Source organism: Ostrea edulis, chromosome 1, assembly GCF_947568905.1.
Source record: "Ostrea edulis chromosome 1, xbOstEdul1.1, whole genome shotgun sequence".
Taxonomy (NCBI): Eukaryota; Metazoa; Mollusca; class Bivalvia; order Ostreida; family Ostreidae; genus Ostrea; species Ostrea edulis.
Window position 1 is genome coordinate 52,163,811 of NC_079164.1, and position 20,943 is coordinate 52,184,753.

Below are 20,943 nucleotides of genomic sequence, written 5' to 3' on the forward strand. Positions count from 1 at the left end.
TGATAAATTTTATATTATATACCCCATCATTTATTTTTGAATCCACATTTATAAGATAATAAATGTAATGTAAATCATCAAAAACATGGACATACAGTGAAATTTTATTTTGTGTAAGCAGTCTTGTTTGTGACACGGCGATATTTTCCATGCAAAAAACGTTGCATTGTGATGTCATCAGTTTCAGAGGAAACTGACACGGAATCAGAAAACCACAGTGTGGTGATCCGGAAAACCGGATCGCACTCTGTGAAATCCACAGTATAAAAAAAATGAAACATTGATGGGTATATAATTAAAGATCAAGATTTATGTGCAGAAAATATATACAACATTTAGAAACACAACTCTTGCTAATGGGTAAAAAGTTGACGGACAATCTGATAAAAAAAATTAAATCTGACTAATAAGAGAGCAATGTCGAATTCCAAAAAAATGTGGAGAAAAAAGGGTCACTGACTTGATACACGAGTCAACTTTTATCCGAGTATATATAGTGGAAGTGTATCGTGATCTTTCACCAAGTTTAGGCCAAGATCAAGGCAAAAGTTCAAAGTATCATGGTTAGAGTTGTGAAGAATAATGACCATTAGTTGATAACACAAGCACACAAAATGAGGACAGCCAGTTCTCAAGGCCTGGAAAGATGTAGTACTTGTTCCAATCAACATAATTTTTTTCACTTTGCAAGACACAGGTATCCATTATGGGCCTTTTGTTTTAATCTAATGATGAGCATGTAACTGGAAAAATATTCAGTTATTTGAATTTTTCTGTTAGAACTGCCAACATAACACAGATGGAGAGCAATGTGAACGTTGTGCCACTGGTTTCTATGGTGATGCCACCAGGGGAACTCCTAGTGATTGCCAGCCATGTCCTTGTCCCCTAACACAGCCACCAAATCAGTATGTTTCTTTTAACTGGTAAAGTACAATGTTCAAAATGACCGTGTTTATAAAACTGACTTTATATTGGCACTAGAATCAGATTTTGCTCTTATTTATTAACAGATTCAGTCCTACATGCGAGTTGGCAAGAGATGGACAAGTAAGATGTACAGCTTGCCCAGCTGGACACACAGGACGTAGATGTGAAAGGTAGAAGTCCATCTGTCTTTTAAAAGGATTTATTTGTAGTTTTTACATGATAAACAAACCCACACTTTGTAGAGAAAGCTTGGGTGTATGATAATTCCGGTCCATCCGTCACACTATCTCCTTCCTTAAACTCCTCTTTCATTTTAAGCAGTAGATAATTCCTCTGTTGGAATGTGATTGTGGTGTTCTGTAGATTTGCTTAGAGGCTAAGAACCAAATTGTATTTATCAAGTTACAGATTAATCAGTGACTATAATGTAAGAAGGCTGTGGAAATAATTTGTCACTCCTTTACTTATGGGACATTTCTTTGTACAACCCAAAATTGTTAATTTATTCATATCATATGAATGAAATTGTCTAACTACATCTGAGAAAATGAAAATATGTTTTGAAATATCATTTCTGTAGTTAATTGAACAATTCAAGTGGTATATTGACAAGTCAATTGTTGTACCAAGGCCAATCTAGTTAAAATCAGATATTCTCAAACCATTACTCTGGAGAAGAATCTGACAGCATTGCGTTTGAGGTCAAGTTATTTCACCTTTCACACCTGACCAATCAAATGAATTAAGCTTCCGTTAACATGTAAATTTGCATTGAAGCACAGGGGAATAATTGAAGAAGATGGCGGTGGCCATGAGCGATGTTACAACGCCACAGGAAATATATTTTATCAATAGCTTGTAGCTTTGTTCGTGTTGGTGATGGCTACAGTGAGGAGTTTGCTGTGAAGATCGAAGTCCATCAGGGGTCAGTACTCAGCCCTCTGCTTTTCATCATCATACTCGAGGCTCTTTCACGCGAATTTCGCACCAGTGTTCCCTGGGAGGATCTGTATGCAGATGACCTGGTTATCATTACTGACTCATTGGATGAATGTGTCAAGAGGCTCCTGACTTGGAAAGGAAAGGACTGAGAGTGAATGCAGGCAAAACCAAGATCATGATCTGCGGTACGGGTCTTGACCTACTTCAGGACTCGGACAGCTTCCCATGTGCTGTCTGTCGTACAGGTGTAGGCAGCAATAGTATTTTCTGCAATGGCTGCAAGCACTGGGTGCACAAGAAATGCAGTGGGCTCATGCGACTGTCTGTGGACCCTGACTTCAGATGTTCAAGATGCAGAGGAATGGCTCGCCCTCTTGACGGCAGGCTGCAGAGTGAAATCCAAGTTGGTCTAGACAAGTTGGAGGTTGTAGGTTCCTTCTGCTACCTCGGAGACATGCTTTCCGCAGCTGGTGGCTGTGACCTTGCAACCACTATGTGTGTGAAGACCACTTGGAAGAAGTTCAAGGAGCTGCTACCAGTCCTGACATCACGCCACCTGTCGTACAAGACCCGTGGTCGAGTGTATAACACCTATGTACGGAGTGCTATGCTCCATGAGAGTGAGACTTGGGCACTGACCATGCCAAATCTCCATCACCTACTGCTCAATGACAGGGCCATGATAAGACAGATCTGTAACATCAATGACAGGGCCATGATCAGACAGATCTGTAACATCAATGACAGGGCCATGATCAGACAGATCTGTAACATCAATGACAGGGCCATGATCAGACAGATCTGTAACATCAATGACAGGGCCATGATCAGACAGATCTGTAACATCAAGCCTGAAGATATGGCCACTCTAGGTTCAACTGAATTGCTGGGGCGACTTGGCATCGATGACCTCGACCTCATCTTAAGGGAAAGGAGACTCCGCTGGTATGGCCACGTTGTCAGATCCAGCAGTGCAATCAAGTGCGCTCTAAACATACAAGTTCCTGGGAGACGTAGAGTTGGTCGGCCAATGCTATCATGGAGAGAGCTGAAGGAGAAAGATCGTAGAGAATGGAAGCTCTCTGCTGCTGACCCTCAAGACCGGAGAAAATAGAGATCTGAGGTGAGATCTGCCATGCGTGCAACTAGCCAGATATCTGGAAGGGGGCCCACTAGTGTGGACAATACCCGTAATTCTGCACGGAAATAAAAATGGATGTATGGGATCTAAGATCTTCCTGGAATGCTGATTTTTGGAATTTGTTTAAATTTTTCATGGATCGACATTTTTTATTTTTTTTTGTGAACTTACAATCCAAATACGCTTCAGTAAAATGATTTTCCGATTGGTTCTTGATTCTTTGTCATTCCATAGTTATTGAATTATTCATGAGACTGGGGTCAATAACATGACCTCAAACGCAATGCTGTCAGATCCTTCTCCAGTGTAAAGGAATCAGATTTAGGTTAAAGAAGGTCTGATTTTGATTAGATTGGTACCAAGGCTGACATGATTTTGTCCTATGCATGTTTATGACAAATCTAACAGGCATATCATGTGCTGTGATGGTGCACTTTAGTTACCATTAGGATCCAGTTCTCAGAGTTTTTAAAAATTCATGCATGCATCATCTATCATTTGCACACAACATTCCTGATTTATGGTCTGTTGTGTGATTCCAAGGTGACTCTTAAGACTCATGGACCTCGTGTTCAGGAAAGCTGCTGTGTCAAGATTAATATTTGTTATCATCAGCATGTACAGGAAGATACAACAAACCATGTGTCTCCACTTGAAGATTTCTCTGTATGTTGTCTGACCCTTTATCCAAATCCAAAAATAGGAAGGGGAAAAAAGAATAATGATAAAGTTTTTACATTTTTAACAATAGTTCAGCAGGTGAAATACAATTATGTTCTTGCATATTTACAATGAAACACAGGTGCTATATTGTGATAGGTGAAATATCAGAGAACCACCACTCTCTGACAGCTAATGCAATCCATAAAATTGAGGAAATATCCTGTGCAATTTTTTATTCCAAGAGTGGGAACCCTAATTTGTGGATGTCCCAGACTTGTGAGTCTTATCTCTGTATTAGCAACGTGACGGAGGTGAATACTGTGGGCCTCTTTATTTTGATATAAATGGTATTTTATATGCATATAAACTCTTTATAATAGGATTGGGCATCAGGTTCTGTCTCATTTGATCCAACATTTGTCAACACAGATTAGGCATTCTTAAGGGTTGAAAATGGATATTGCAGATGTAAAATTGTTAAGTCAAAATTTGATCACATGTGTAAGTTTACTGTGTTGGGGTCAGTACTTTGTGTAAGTTTACTGTGTTGGGGTCAGACAGCTGGGACTGTACTTTGTGTAAGGTTACTGTGTTGGGGTCAGACAGCTGGGACTGTACTTTGTGTAAGGTTACTGTGTTGAGGTCAGACAGCTGGGACTGTACTTTGTGTAAGGTTACTGTGTTGGGGTCAGACAGCTGGGACTACTTTGTGTAAGGTTACTGTGTTGGGGTCAGACAGCTGGGACTGTACTTTGTGTAAGGTTACTGTGTTGGGGTCAGACAGCTGGGACTGTACTAATTGTGTAAGGTTACTGTGTTGGGGTCAGACAGCTGGGACTGTACTTCGTGTAAGGTTACTGTTTTGGGGTCAGACAGCTGGGACTGTACTTTGTGTACGGTTATTGTGTTGGGGTCAGACAGCTGGGACTGTACTTTGTGTAAGTTTACTGTGTTGGGGTCAGACAGCTGGGACTACTTTGTGTAAGGTTACTGTGTTGGGGTCAGACAGCTGGGACTGTACTTTGTGTAAGGTTACTGTGTTGGGGTCAGGCAGCTGGGACTGTACTAATTGTGTAAGGTTACTGTGTTGGGGTCAGACAGCTGGGACTGTACTTTGTGTAAGGTTACTGTGTTGGGGTCAGACAGCTGGGACTGTACTTTGCTCCATGCATCTTCACTATTTCTAATGCATTATCTCTCTTGCAGCTGTATTCAGGGATACTCAGGAAACCCAATGCAGCAAGGCGACTACTGCAAAATCTCTACTGGTAAGACATATTCCACTTTTATTTACATTTATATGTTGAGAGGGGGTGGGGGGTACTTTCCCCATCAGGAATCATGCTTAAAATTGGGAGAATCCTGCCCAAATCACGGAAAGTTGGCATGTGTGTACATCAGATTTACTGTGTTAGAAAATTGTGTGCACTTCAACCTGAATGTTTCCATAACTGATTCCTTGAGAAAAGGTGTTGTTATTAAGATGTTCCCTAATGTCATTTCCACAGTATGATTTTATTTTTTAAGATGACAGGGTAACACTGAAGGGAACCTATGCTGGTTGGTCAGATTTCTGTTTACATACTATTGTTATACATACTTTTGCAGTTTAAAGTTTTATTTGAAAATTTGAATGTTTCAGGTCCAAATTGTCAGTGTGACAGTCGTGGAATTGTCCCAAACACCCAGTGTGATGCCTTGACAAAGCAATGTCAGTGTAAAGTAAGTGGAAGACTATCGATGTATATGAACTGTAGCTTATTCTAAGGCTGGTGGTGAAGACAGTCTGACAATCATGAGTTACTGCTGTCATTGTTTACCAGAACAGATTTCAGAGCAAAATATAAAAAATTGTCATAGTATTTCTTGGTTAGATTTTTATGTTAACTCATCCCTATTTGTAAATAAATGTAATATACAGTTTCAAGCTTCATTCCTGTGTCTTTTGTTTGTAGGCAAATGTTCGAGGACAAAGGTGCAGCTTTTGTAAAGAAAGCTACTTTCATCTAAGTGAGGAAAATTCGCAGGGATGTTTAGCTTGTTGGTGCTCGGGGGTAGCCAGACAGTGTAGTTCATCTGCCTTTTATAAAGACAGGGTATTGAAATTTTGATTACTTGTTATTGTTTAAAAGTTTAGAGGATAACCCCCCCCCCCTTCCCTTTTCCCTTGGGCACAACTTCTTTTCTTGCCAACTAAGATGTGTGTATATAATCATGATGTGCCAAAATTGTAAAACTCATGACCCCTAGCCTAGGCTGGTGGTTCAGGCTCTAGGGTAAAGCTCAAATGGGTATATTGTGAAATAGCAATTAATATTTAAAAATTTACATTTCCAATGTTTTTGCCTTCGATATTTTTGCCAACTGTATAATGATAGTCATTTCCTCATGAATGGGATGCAGATGTGAACATTGTGCATATGAATCTTGATAAATTTAGTATGTCTATTTCAACAGTGGGGAATTCTGACAGAAATGAAAGTAGAATGTAGATATTAAAAAAAAATTGATTGCAGTACTTCACACCAGCATACTTTTCATGTATTCATGGTTATGATAAGTATGGACAGACACTGAAGGCATTCCGTTCAAATTGTTCTGTGCCAGGGCCAGGCCAAAGCATTCTGTTCTTATTTAAAACCAGTCTCTTTCAACACACTGTTCGTTTCATCCTGCAAGGTCATTTCGAACTCACTTAGTTCATACAGCAATTGTAGACAGTATGGTACTTGATAGGGATGAAAGAGAAGACTTTTGCTCGTGATTGGAAATATATTTGAAAGCTGTACATTTTAGACTTTCAACGATATGGAATATTAGAACCATTATTCATCTCTGATTCTGTTGCAGTTCTAATAAAAAAAAAATTAGCATTAACTTGGGTAACTTTTCAGTAAACAAGCACACATAACTAAAAGACGTGGTGAGTTCTAGCATCGATTTTGAAAGTGGAATAGGAGGATGGAGAAAAAAGATGCCTTCATATTTGTCTGAAAATTCTTAGTTAGCAAGAAAAGTATTGTAGTTGTTCCCAAACCCCGAGGGGGGGGGGGGGGGGTGGCTTTATAAAAGTGACCAACTAATAAATCAATCTCAGCATGTAAAAATAATGATCTTTGTATATGATGATAACGGGATAAGTACGTATAATTATAACGTCACATGTCTAGAAAAATACCTAGAGATTGATGCAGAAAATGTTATTCTGATATCATTGCATAGCAGATGGTTGGTATCATGACTCGAGAAAATCTAGCAAACTGAAAACTGAGTAAATATCCACATGCAGTGGAAGAAAATGAGATGTTTAACCTAATATCTCATATTTTTGGTACTAGGATATTTGCTTGCATCATTCTGAAAAATAATTTAATCAGGCAGATATTTTTATATCAGGAATGTATCATCTTTAGCCATCACTAATTTGTATAAGAGTTGCCCAAGTTTATGCATCACTTGTCATTAATATGGGCTTTTTGTAAATTTTATTTTGGGAAATTCATGTTTATTTGCCCTTTAACATTAACAGATTTATCCGAATTTCTCTGGAGCTGACACACACAACTTTGTATTGACGAATCGTCGCATGAGTAACTCCATCACAGATGGGTTTGTCGTCAACACTGACAGAAATGAGATTATCTTCAACCAGTTTACCGGAATTCAAAGGGAACGAGAGAGTCTATTCTTCAGTCTTCCTCCAAAATTCAGAGGAAATAAAGTAAGTTTTACATTCTAGTAAACAAACTATCTGTTTTCAGGCTTGAACACTCCAGCAAGGTTATCATGACATGTTATTGACATTATTGATCTAAGTAAATGTATTAATGTCATTTAAAGTACTAGTTTACACTTTTGACACAAATACACTGTTAGACAATAGTTAAAGAAGGACTTTGTTAATTTTTTAACCATTAGTGTTCCAATAAGATCTTTGTATTTGCGAGGTGGCTTAAGTGAGCATTGTGTCCCATGGGCCTCTTGTAGGAACAGTATGTCACTAGTTTTTACATTTAATTCACAGATAGAATATTAAATTAGATTAGAAATTTAGGCTGATTGTCAACAATATGTTCAACAAACATCAACATGTCGTTTTCTATGGAGACATATATGATAATATTGACAATTTGTAACTAAACAGGTCACTTCCTATGGAGACATATGATAATATTGACAATTTGTATCTAAACAGGTCACTTCCTATGGAGACATATGATAATATTGACAATTTGTTACTAAACAGGTCACTTCCTATGGAGACATATGATAATATTGACAATTTGTAACTAAACAGGTCACTTCCTATGGAGACATATGATAATATTGACAATTTGTAACTAAACAGGTGACTTCCTATGGAGACATATGATAATATTGACAATTTGTAACTAAACAGGTCACTTCCTATGGAGACATATGATAATATTGACAATTTGTAACTAAACAGGTGACTTCCTATGGAGACATATGATAATATTGACAATTTGTAACTAAACAGGTCACTTCCTATGGAGACATATGATAATATTGACAATTTGTAACTAAACAGGTGACTTCCTATGGAGACATATGATAATATTGACAATTTGTAACTAAACAGGTCACTTCCTATGGAGACATATGATAATATTGACAATTTGTTACTAAACAGGTCACTTCCTATGGAGACATGATAATATTGACAATTTGTATCTAAACAGGTCAATTCCTATGGAGACATATGATAATATTGACAATTTGTATCTAAACAGGTCACTTCCTATGGAGACATATGATAATATTGACAATTTGTAACTAAACAGGTCACTTCCTATGGAGACATATGATAATATTGACAATTTGTATCTAAACAGGTGACTTCCTATGGAGGCTTCCTGAGCTTTACACTGGAGACTGTCGTGGCATTGGATGGAGGTGCTACTTTTAGAGATGTGGACATTGAAATTATTGTAAGTTGTCTTTTAAATACTAGTATATCAATAATATTCATACATGCCAACTTTTAAAAATCCCCATGGGGGATTTTGCGCGCGACAACCTTTTTTCAAAGCTCAAAATTCACGACATTTTAGCATGAAAATAAATATTTGTCCTTTCAAATAAAATATCAATCAAATCATTGTTAATGTATCATATATTAACACAACATCAAATGTGTTTGACCATTAACTATATAAAAAAAACTTTGAAAGATATACATTAATATTTTATTAAAATCATCTATTCAGCGAAAAATCTTCTCCAACAAGTCACATACATAATATCAAATAATATTTAAGGTTGCATCCTTTTACACTATACAATAAACATTGGCCGGTCTATATATCAAAATTTAAATTAAAGCACATGCATTTAGGTACGACTGCAAAGGCGATCTTGCTTGTCTGTAAACATGGGCTTGCAGAGACTGGTGGAATAATCTGCATTGCAACCAAAAAAGGAGTGATCTGCCCTGCTATGAAGTTTGCGAACAAAACCTTTGCACCCATGACATCTGAAATAATTACCAGGAAAAAAAAAACCACATCAAAATATTCCGTTTTACTTGTAAATTAAGGCTACTTGCTAAATAAAAAATTCAGTACAGACTTGTGCGAATTACGCATCACAAAGTATATTTAATGAATACTACACTATATAGACTATATAATACATTGCTATAGACGGATAGATTTGGATAGCCTATATTATTATAGTTGGAAAAAATATATACTTGACGTACCTTATTGCAAATTTTGGATGCTGTCAGCGAGAGGCGGAATGTCCGATTGTTTGGTGGTGACACTAGCATCGTTGTCATTCACGTTTGTGTAAAGGATAGGTCAATTTGAAATCCGTCTTCCCGATTAATTTCTATCAAAACATGCTTCGTACCCCGACACAGGCAGACCAACCCGACACCATGCGACACAGGTAAACAGCAATGGCTGACTATTGTCCCGATTTCTGATTGGCCAGTTCAGAAATGACGCGGGATTTCCAATTCTGGTCACGAGATTTCACGATTATCCCGCTTTCAAACTCGTTTTCAATCGTGAAATCGGAAATTTTGGTCGGAAAAAACTTCAAATCGGGATTTTAGGGTAATTTTGCTTTCCCTATCGGGAAAGCGGGACCGGAGGGTAAAATCGGGAAGATCCCGCCTAAATCGGGAAAGTTGGCATGTATGAATATTGTGATTGATTTTAGTTAGTTTATTATGCATTTGGTTGATTTACTATGCATACATATCAAGATAATATTTTTTGCAGACTCCTGGCCAGCGACAGAGAATGTATTACTTGTTTAATCCACCTTCCCAGCCATATCAACCAGAGACATACAAAATCCACCTTGTTGAGGTCAGACCATGTTGGGTTTAACAAATCTTTATACAAACGAGGACTATAAAGACACACTACCATCTTTATTTTATTTTGATAAGCATACTTTTATGAAAAATAGTTTAATCTTTCAGATCATTAAAAAAATTCTCCTACAGCTTATATATGCAGAATTCAATAAGATTTTGCACAAATGAATACTACAAAGAGAAGAATAATTTTTATTATGATGAACAATATGAATCTTTTGTTGAGAAAAAGTATGGAGTACAAGATTCTGTCAATAAGTTACACGGAACATCCACACCCATGAGTGAGTGAGGTCTATTTAATCTCTGAAATGAAATTCAAGGCATGGATTAAAACATTTAATGACATGTAATGAGTAAATTTTGGCACATGTGGTACAAGTACTTTTGAAAGTATTTTATCAGTCTGAATATTATCAATAACGATCAAAATATATTTTGTTTCTGACATAAAAAAGAACTGGCTGAATCTTCAGAATGAATCATTAACTTCCGGTCTAACTGACAGTCATATAATATTAAAGTTATTTTACTTCATTTTTCTACAATTTTTGAAAATACTCATATAAATTTTACATGATAGATCCATCACATTGGATTCAATTTCTGTAATTTGGATTCTTGTACAAATTGTGGCTTGTTTTGTTGGGGGATATTTCTTATCTTTATTAATGATGAATGTACTATTAGTGGTTGATACTTGAATTTCATAGGATGGCTAATATTACAAGAATTTCTGTAAAGAACATGGATGTCTGGTGTACGGGGGGAGGGGGGGGGGTATTATATTCAAGGTATAGATTTTCATGCATATTTTGACCTATAAATTGTTCTAAATTTTATGGTTAAAAGTTGGGTTGGTTCAATTAGCAAAGATGCATGTGAATTCTTAGACTAAAGATTGTCTTTAAATGAAGAGTGTTTCTTGTAGAGCTCATTCAGAATGCTTGATGGTACATCACCTACACGAGAAACGTTTATGTCTGTTCTGTCCAACATTGAGGCCATTCTGATCCGAGCCACTTACCACTCTATCATGGGTAGTGCCTCCCTGCGTGATTTGTACATGGACACGTCATCCTCCAATCCTACAACATTTGGTCGCATGCCACAAGTGGAAAGCTGTCAATGCCCTGAGGGCTATACTGGTTCATCATGTGAGCAATGTGCCCCAGGGTACCTCCTACAGGAAGATGGAGTGGGTAGGAGATGTACAAGATGTAGCTGTAACAACCATGCAGACTCCTGTGATCCTCGCACTGGACAATGTTTGGTAGGCACCAAGAAATAAAAAATATTTAGAAAAAAATAGACTACTTCTGTTCTCAGTTGAAAGTTGGTTTTGGTATTTGTAACCTTTTGTTTAAACTTTAAAAGAGATTACTACAGTTGTACAGCTTTGTTATGCTTAAAGTTATTGTTATTATCCCCTTACAAAGAGTTAAGGACTTGCCGTTCATTTGTATGTTGGTTTCTGTGTTTGCTTGTTCAGCTTTTAGTCACATTTATCACACTTTGCAGGAATGATAGATATCTTATAATTTTATTGGTTTTAGCTTCCCTGATCTATAAGCTCAACTGAGTTTTTTAGCTCACCTGAGCTGAACTCAAGTGAGCCTACAGATCACACTTTGTCCAGTGTCTGTCCTTCCATCTGTCTGTAATTTTTTAGCATGTTTTACTTCTCCAGAACCACAGATCCAATTTCAACCAAACTTGCCACAAAGCATTTTTTGGTAAAATGGATTCAAAGTTGTTCATATGAAAGGTCACACCCTTTTCTAAAGGGAAGATAATTAAAATACATGTATTTGAAATTTGGTGGCATCTTTTTAAAATGTTCTTCTAAAGAACAGGGCCATGATTACTCATTGATATGCAAACATCCTCAGGTAGTGTAGATTCAGAGGTTGTTTTTTTCTCGAATCATGGTCCCATAGGGTCGGGTGGGCACAATGGGGAACACATTTTTTTAATAAGAATATACAGAGAAAACTTTAGAATTTTTTGTATTTAGAACAATAGTCTCATGATTAGTTATATTGATATACAAGCATCAACAGATGGTGCAGATTCAAAGTTTGTACATATCATGGCTTTCAGGGGTAGGATGGGGCTTCAACCAGGGATTAAAGTTTTGAGGATATAGGAAAAATCTCTGAAAGTCTTCTCAAGAACAACAGGGCCATGATTAATGATTAGTCATATTAATTTGCAAGGTACCCTCAGGTAGTATAGATTCAATTTGTTGAAATCATATTTGGGGGTGTCACAATGGGGAACAAGGTTTTATTTGAGAATTTACAGGGGAGATCTAAAAAAAATCTTCTGAAGACTAGCAGATTCAGTTTTCTTCAAACCATGGCCTAGTGGAAGAGGTTTAGGATGGGATCTCAATTGGAGATCAAAGTTTTACATGGGAGTTTTAAAATTTCTTATCAAGAACTTCTAATTAAAACTGGCTCAGTCACCCATGTAAGAAAAAAATCTGCTGAATTGAAGCATCTACATGGTGAAAGCTTCATGATATGTACAGCATCACCAAAACAATATTTGTTAAATCCAGCAAGAGTAGACCAGTAAGAGGGTTGGAAGAACTTCCTCAGTAGAGAGTACAGAAACAACAGAGTTGTAAACCTTGGTCTGACCAGTTCATAAGATTTTAAGATATGCTTGGTAACGGACCGAAAAGTTGAAGTACAGATTCTTCATGTCATTAACCTGGTTTATGTGAGAAACTCCCTATTTTGCATCACTAGAGGTTAACGGGTCTTGCTTGTAGTGCAAATTCTCAAATTATGTCCCCAGGACTTGGTTGGAACAAAGTGTTTGATGTTCCACAGGAAAAATACTGCATATTATACAATTATGGCATTGGGAATATTTGTTTGATTTTCTCAAATACATACCTAGCTTTGAAAATTGGGTTGGGGGGGGGGGGGGCAATTTTCATTTGAAGATAATTGCTTATAAATATAATTATTTCAGAAATGAACAGCACTTTTGAGCTGTTCATGGTCATTATGAACGGATTTGGATTTGAGGCAAATTCTCTGTGAATTGCTAGCGCGATTCAAATATTTGCCTCAAATCCAAATCTGTTCATAATGACCATGAACAGCTCAAAAGTGCTGTTCATTACTTATATTTATATTCACTTACTAAAATACTGTTTGTTTACATTGCTTCTATTTTGTTGCATAAAACTAACTCCTAGCCACTATCACAATCGTAATTGTGACATACGTCAACACATAGACATGACGTCACATTTCATCTCGCCCTGCCTTTTCTCAACATTGCACGGTGCACTGTATTTTGGAGGTAGGAGACCGCAAGATTGGAATGATAATCCACTTAACTTCACAATCTTAACCTAAAGGTGTGACTTGCAAGAACTTTGTAACAGATGTTGTATTTTTTCAAATCATTACGCTCTCTCAGTAGCGTGCTTTAGACTAGTTCATAATCCGTTCATGGTCAATGTGAATGTATTGTGTCGCGCGCTGAAATTGGATGGTTCATAGAGGAAAATGCGATTTGTAATATAAATATATATATATATTAGAAATTTTAACACTAAATATTAGGAGGGTTTTTTTTTATTTTGTTTTTAGGTCACCTGAATCATTCAGGTGACCTATTGCTATCTGTTTTTGTCCGTCGTTGTGCGTTAACATTTGAACATTTTCAGCTTCTTCTCTGAAACCCCTGAACCAATTTCAACCAATTTTGGCATATAGCATTTGTGGGTGGAGGGGAACAAAAATTGTGAAATTCGTGGTCCCTGCCCCCCCTGGGGCCTGAGGGGTGGGGCAAAAACCATCAAAATGAGTGCAATTTTAAAAAATCTTCTTTACTCCTAGACATCAAGAAGCCAAACTGTGGGCATAATTATAATGAGCGTTGAGCCCTCTACCAAAATTGTGAAATTCATGGCCCCTGGGGCAGGGGTTCTTGTGTTAGGGTGGGGCTCTATTGGTCATATAGTGAAAATGTAGAAATTCTTTGAAAATCTTCTTCTCTGTCTCTGGGTATTAAGTAGACAAACTAATAGCATGGTAATGATGAGCAAGGATGCCTCTTTAAAAATTGTGAAATTCATGGCCCCTGGATCAGGGGTTCTGGTGTGTTAGGGTGGGGCTCTATTGGTCATATAGTGAAAATGTAGAAATTCTTTGAAAATCTTCTTATATTGGTTTTATCTAAGGAGTAAATAACCCTTTTCTTTATGATGTCTCAGACCTAGGTTTTTTAAAAAGGATTATTGATTGAACATAAAAATGACACATGTACTTCATGACCACATAGCTATTCAATGTTTCTTCCATCCAAAAGTAAAATTCTTGTATTTAAACACAAACCTAATTCAAACATTGGAAGGTTGTTACATGATACTCAGGTGACCTATAAGGCCTCTGGGCCTCTTGTTTAATTTTTCATTTATTTATTTTTGATGAATGGTATGCTCAAAAACAAGAAAGGTCATTGTAGACTTACACTAGAAGTCCAAAGATTTCATACGAGAAACCATCAGAATCTCCCATTAAATAACAACAGATTAATTCATCAACTTCTCAAAATAATATGGAAACACCATGATGCTTACAGGACACCATGAGGCTTACTGGACAAAATTGTCTAACAATGAGTTTTAAACACCTAACTTAGTATGGTACTATAATTAGTGCAGAGAGGTTGTGAATCCGATTTCTGTGTTAAGATTGAGTTTCTTGTTTGATAGAATTGTCAGCACAACACGGTGGGTGACCGGTGTGAGAGATGTGATGAGGGATTCTATGGAGATGCAACTTCAGGAACTGCCTCAGATTGTAGACCATGCCCATGTCCTCTTACTGTTCCATCAAATCAGTGAGTCCTTATAAAATTATATTATTTACTCTGTTTTATATCGGTTTGGCCTTCCATTTTTCATTTGTGAATATAATTCTATGTGCTGTGATTGCTCACTGGAAGGTTTGCACATTTTCTGAACTCTGAATGGATCATTCTTGTATGGTGTGAACTCTGAATGGATCATTCTTGTATGGTGTGAACTATCAATGGATCATTCTTGTATGGTGTGAACTCTGAATGGATCATTCTTGTATGGTGTGAACTCTGAATGGATCATTCTTGTATGATGTGAACTATGAATGGATCATTCTTGTATGGTGTGAACTCTGAATGGATCATTCTTGTATGATGTGAACTCTGAATGGATCATTCTTGTATGGTGTGAACTCTGAATGGATCATTCTTGTATGGTGTGAACTATGAATGGATCATTCTTGTATGGTGTATGATGTGAACTCTGAATGGATCATTCTTGTATGATGTGAACTATGAATGGATCATTCTTGTATGATGTGAACTCTGAATGGATCATTCTTGTATGATGTGAACTCTGAATGGATCATTCTTGTATGGTGTGAACTCTGAATGGATCATTCTTGTATGGTGTGAACTATGAATGGATCATTCTTGTATGGTGTGAACTATCAATGGATCATTCTTGTATGGTGTGAACTCTGAATGGATCATTCTTGTATGGTGTGAACTCTGAATGGATCATTCTTGTATGATGTGAACTCTGAATGGATCATTCTTGTATGATGTCATCTTTATCATTTTTCTCAGAAATACATTTCAATTAAATAAATGACAGTATTCAGAGATCTGAGACTTTGATGAAGACTCCTCAAATCTAATGATACCATGCATTGTCAGACAATGTCATATTGTATAGTACAGTCATAGACCGTGAGAGATAAATTAATGAGGCAGTTCTAGTGATACCATGCATTGTCAGACAATGTCATATTGTATAGTAGTCATAGACAGTGAGAGATAATTTAATGAGGCAGTTCTAGTGATACCATGCATTGTCAGACAATGCCGTTGTATAGTAGTCATAGACCGTGAGAGATAATTTAATGAGGCAGTTCTAGTGATACCATGCATTGTCAGACAATGTCATATTGTATAGTACAGTCATAGACAGTGAGAGATAAATTAATGAGGCAGTTGGAATGTCTTGTGTTCTGAATTGTGGCAGAGATGGACAGTGATAAAAAGTTGACTACATCAGCCTTAAAAAGGAGCCACAAATATTTACTGTTTCAATCAAGTAAAATGGGGAAAACATTTACTTAAATATATATATATTCTTAATTTTGAGACATTGACATCATATCTCTTGAAGATTCTTAAAAGTTGCTTGTCAATTTTTTAATTTATGTATGTTTTACAAATATTTCTTGTTATCTGAATTTTACATTTTGCTTGTAGACACTTTATAGGCTACATTTTTTTTGCTCAATTGATTTGATACTTCACATGTAGCTTTGTTATTAAGAGAGGAAGCACTCTATTGATTTGGGGTCAAAAGGTCAAGGCTACATGTACTACAGGACTTCATAGTTAATAAAACATATACCAATCGCCTACATTACAAGAAGGTGCTCCACTTTGTAGAGCTCTAGTTTTTTCACAAATATGAGGAATGTTATAGCTTTTGTAAACAACACAGTTTTATTACTGTTATCAAAATTATGAACCTAAGTTTGTGCATATACTGCTATTTGTGTCGCTTTAAACATCCATAACAGTACTATGTTTAAACAAATCATGTACCATATACATGTATCAGGAATGTTGTAGGTGTATCCAATGATTACTTTGTTTTGCAACCATTTTCAAATCATGGAAATGAATCTGCATAGATTTAGTACAATGATAAACTCTTGCTGTGTTTGAAAAGTGCAGGTAAAGGAGTGTACAGTATATCTATGTGTTGCACTATTTTCAGCAAGCCAAATTATTTTTTGATTCTGAAACTCAATTGATAGTGATTTTGAGAGCTTGTATGCAACTCATGTGTGTTAACAAGTCAATACTGCAGTACAGATTAAGGAGATGAAGGTTGACCTGTCGTTTCTATTCTTGAATGTGATTAAACAAAATTTAATGTTGAAATAGTTGTGTGAACAGGTTACATTTAACTGTGTTGTATATTTGGTTAGTGTGGTTTTACATTGTTAGATTGTTGTTCAGAGTTGCAGTTTCGCACATTTTGCTACAGAACTAAAGCCACATGAATAATTTTTTTGCTGCTTATTCAAAAATAATTGTAAAAATTGTACACAATTTTAGGCAATGATTTGCAGGGAAATCATGACTCAGAAAAAAACTGATACTAGTATACAGATCTTTATTATTTTGAAATTCAAAGAGTTTAAAATCTTTGGTTTATATGAATAGATTGAAGCCTCACCTGTACAGTTGTTTGGAAAATTCAGCACGACTAACATATTTTATAAAATTGCAAATTTACAAGATTGAATGATGCCATTCTTCATGAAACTGCACGGTTGTACTATACAGTTTGTTTGTAATACATAAGCACCATTTTACCAGCAGTGGTTTGTGTTTTATTACAGATTCTCTCGGACATGTCGACTAGATACAGACGGATTGCCAACCTGTGTTAGATGTCCTGAAGGATACCTGGGGAGGGATTGTGGAACGTAGGTTCTAATCTTTTGTTAGGAATTCAAAGTTGCATCTTTCTCTGCATAAAAGAGATATGAATATTATTTTAATCATATTGTGTAATATTTTTTGTCTTCACAGTGAAGATTGAGGATACGGGGTTTCTGGTTTATCTGTCTTGCTGTCTGTCTTGACCATGGTCAAAACTTGCTATAGCTCATATGTCAAAGTCAACCCTACAATAGGACTTGGGTCATATTTGTGGTCATTTGTGTTCCACAAAGTTAATGTTTTTTGTATTAGTTTTATCCTGTATTACGTAGGTGTGATGCTGCTAGAGGTTACACGGGAAATCCTAGAGAAATTGGTGGATTGTGTACTGCTGGAGGTAAAGCCATTATAGGATTAAACATTCTTTTTGAAGAATTTATCGATGTGTAAACTCCGGACATTTTACTCACAAACTGAATAAAAGTGTGAGTAAAATGTCCGGAGTTTACACATTGATAAATTCTTCTAAAAGAATGTTTGATTCTTATAATTCCAATTCGTTCACTTTATTAACAATTGCAAAAATTTGAATAGTTTCCCCGCACTATGTTATTTGTTTTCAGGCGTGTATGAATACATCACGTTTTCGGATTTATTGATGTGTAAACTCTTGTTCAGCTTTATTTTTGTCCAATCAAAACAATTGTAATAAATGATATTGGAATTATTTCTTCATGACTATCAGTAGAACACAATTTATTAAGAACCTTGAGATGACATGTATTTTGGGTGGGGTTTTACAGCGACTTTAGAACCTGTGGTGGAGGCCAGTCCACTGAGGGTAGAGGAGCCTGTGGGACACACTGTTATCTTTACCTGCGAGGTCACCGGTTCAGGCCCATTCAATGTCGTATGGACACGAGCAAATCGCCAGCCACTTCCATTGAGAGCCAACATAAGCCCTCGTTACACCCTAACTATAAGAGATCTGGTGCAGACAGACTCTGGACAGTACATCTGTACTGCCACCAACAGACATGGAAGCACCCGAGGCATTGTCACACTGCAGGTCACAGGTAATGGGTCCTTCTTTGACAGCTTTTCTTTAGACCCCTTTTTGTAGTATTATAGTATTCCATTTCTTAGACTTTGAAGATAGATTTGATGTATAGGGAGAAACTTGAAGGTATGTGATCATTTTAAAGCATATTGGTGTCAGTGTGAAGTGTAATGTAATAAGGCATGCAAACTTTCAAGTGTAAGAATAAGTCATCATGCATTATAATGCAAAAATACTCCATCAATGTCATGATGTTTCCCATCAATACTCATGCAGTGTGTAAAAGTATCATTAACATCATGAAAATGTTCAAAAACTTATTGATATATTCAGTAAATACATTAGTTTAATCATGATAATATTGAAAATGTGTTGCGGTATTTGGTACATCTATGTGGCTAATTCAGGCCGTGAACAACCTATCCGGGTGAGAATTGATGAACCAACATCTGCAGTCAAAACCCAAGGACAGTCAGTTAGATTTGTCTGCACAGCATCTGGATCAAACACAGTAAGTCATTTCTTTGCATTGATGGTAAGGTTGAAAGTTGCAAAATATCAATACAAAAGTCAAGATTCATATGAAGGGCAGCAAATAAACAGGGGATCACGTACTGTCACTTTTGTTTGAACAAGTTTGTGTAGATAATGGTATCACCAAACATTTAGTAATCAAATTCAAGTTTAACGATGATATATTCATTGGAATCTTAATCATATGATCAATATGCAATCAGTCATACAACTCTATGCTTATATACAAACTTAACAAGAATAGGCTTAGTTGTATTTATTAATGGTAGTTTTTTGCGAGAACTTTATTTACATCTAATTTCGGGAGACTAGTCATTCACAAAAATTTAGTTTTCTTAAATAACCTCTTAAATATTAAACTCTAAAGCAAAAAATAATAATTCACAAAAGTTATGTCTTGTGAATAAATACATCATTGTATCTTTGCGAAAATAAAGGTCTCACAAAATAAAAATGATCTATATTATTTTTGACTTAATGTTTTTGGTCAGAATTACCCATTATGTGAATTTGGCAAAATCAACTTAGTTTAAATCAATTTATTGTGAAAGAAATTTACAGTTGATGCTGTATATTCAGACACTTCTGTATTTGTTTCACTGTGAATTCCATATCCAATTTTCATTCTGCAATGTTCTTCATTCTGTATTATCTGATGCACTGTCTATTGAAATACGTATTTTGTCTCCCAGTCGGAGGACACAGGTTATCAATTTGCTATTATGCTGTTAACTTGGCTGGTGTTTCTCATCCTTTATAACTGATATATCAAATTCAGTTTTCATCACAAGGAGAAATTCAGACAAAATGTGTTAGCATCAGTTTTAATGAATGTAAATCCACAGTATATCCAATAAATTAATCAAATAGCAGTGAATCCATAATGAATGAATTGCCACACTGGAACCTGAGGTTCACTTTAAAAAGATCTAGACAGGTTTGATGTTATTTATCAATTTAGTGAACATGTCTACACATGAATTAAGTGGTCATAAATAAAGTATAAATAAACAAACCACAACATAACATCAGAACAAAAACAAACTCCTAAATTTGTATACGCTTCACTACAATGCTTTAAAGTGATTTATTTTTATCATGCAGTGAGTAGCATAGCAGGTCTATTGGATTTTAACAAGTACATGCAAGTGAGGACATACTTCTGCATGTAATAGAACTCATTTTTATTCCTTTGTTTCAGATGACGTATATCCTGGCTTGGTCCAAACAAGGTGGCATCTTACCGTCTAAAGCCACAGAACGAAATGGTGTATTGGTGATCCCCAATGTTCAGCCCGAGGATGCAGGATCTTATGTCTGCACTGGTTCAGACATTATGTCCACAGATACAGCCATTGCTGTTCTGACTGTTAGTGGTACGTTCATTGTAATAAATCTATCATGGTCCGGAATCAAGTTTTATGAAAGCATGACATGGGATAGAATTCCAACCAAAAAATGTGAGAACCCATAAAGTTGTGTAATATCTTAATCACTTCAGCCACAGAGACTGCTCCAGAAATCAGAATTGAGCCCCGTTTCCAGACAGTAAAAGAGGGTCAGGAAATGGAATTCCGTTGTTTGGCTGTGTCTGGTCGACCAACTCCCACCTTGGAATGGAGAAGGAAGGGGGGTAGATATCCAATGAATTCAGAGGCAACTTTTAATAATGGTGTCTTCCGAATTCCTGTTGCTCTGCAGTCTGATGAGGGAGAGTACTACTGTAAGGGAACAAATGTTGCCGGGATGTCAGAGATACGTACCATTCTGTATGTTCAAAGAGGTAAGTTCAAAATGTGTGATTAACAGTTTAAAAGGTTTTTTATGAAATTG

The 20,943-nt window shown here is 36.3% G+C and overlaps 1 protein-coding gene across 11 annotated transcripts in view; it reads left to right on the top strand.

Moving 5' to 3' along the window:
• The window catches only part of LOC125650138 (basement membrane-specific heparan sulfate proteoglycan core protein-like), a 251,179-nt gene that overhangs the window by 177,641 nt on the left and 52,595 nt on the right, over positions 1-20,943 (top strand). For all 11 annotated transcript variants that reach the window (XM_056153518.1, XM_056153520.1, XM_056153516.1 and 8 more), the window contains 16 exons: positions 781-908; positions 1,014-1,100; positions 4,883-4,944; positions 5,319-5,398; positions 5,632-5,772; positions 7,206-7,397; positions 8,533-8,628; positions 9,931-10,020; positions 10,963-11,304; positions 14,776-14,903; positions 17,474-17,560; positions 17,849-17,913; positions 18,320-18,592; positions 18,984-19,087; positions 20,312-20,486; positions 20,612-20,893. In XM_056153518.1, coding sequence (XP_056009493.1) covers positions 781-908; positions 1,014-1,100; positions 4,883-4,944; positions 5,319-5,398; positions 5,632-5,772; positions 7,206-7,397; positions 8,533-8,628; positions 9,931-10,020; positions 10,963-11,304; positions 14,776-14,903; positions 17,474-17,560; positions 17,849-17,913; positions 18,320-18,592; positions 18,984-19,087; positions 20,312-20,486; positions 20,612-20,893 — 2,332 coding nt within the window. The remainder of the gene's footprint in view (positions 1-780; positions 909-1,013; positions 1,101-4,882; positions 4,945-5,318; positions 5,399-5,631; positions 5,773-7,205; positions 7,398-8,532; positions 8,629-9,930; positions 10,021-10,962; positions 11,305-14,775; positions 14,904-17,473; positions 17,561-17,848; positions 17,914-18,319; positions 18,593-18,983; positions 19,088-20,311; positions 20,487-20,611; positions 20,894-20,943) is intronic.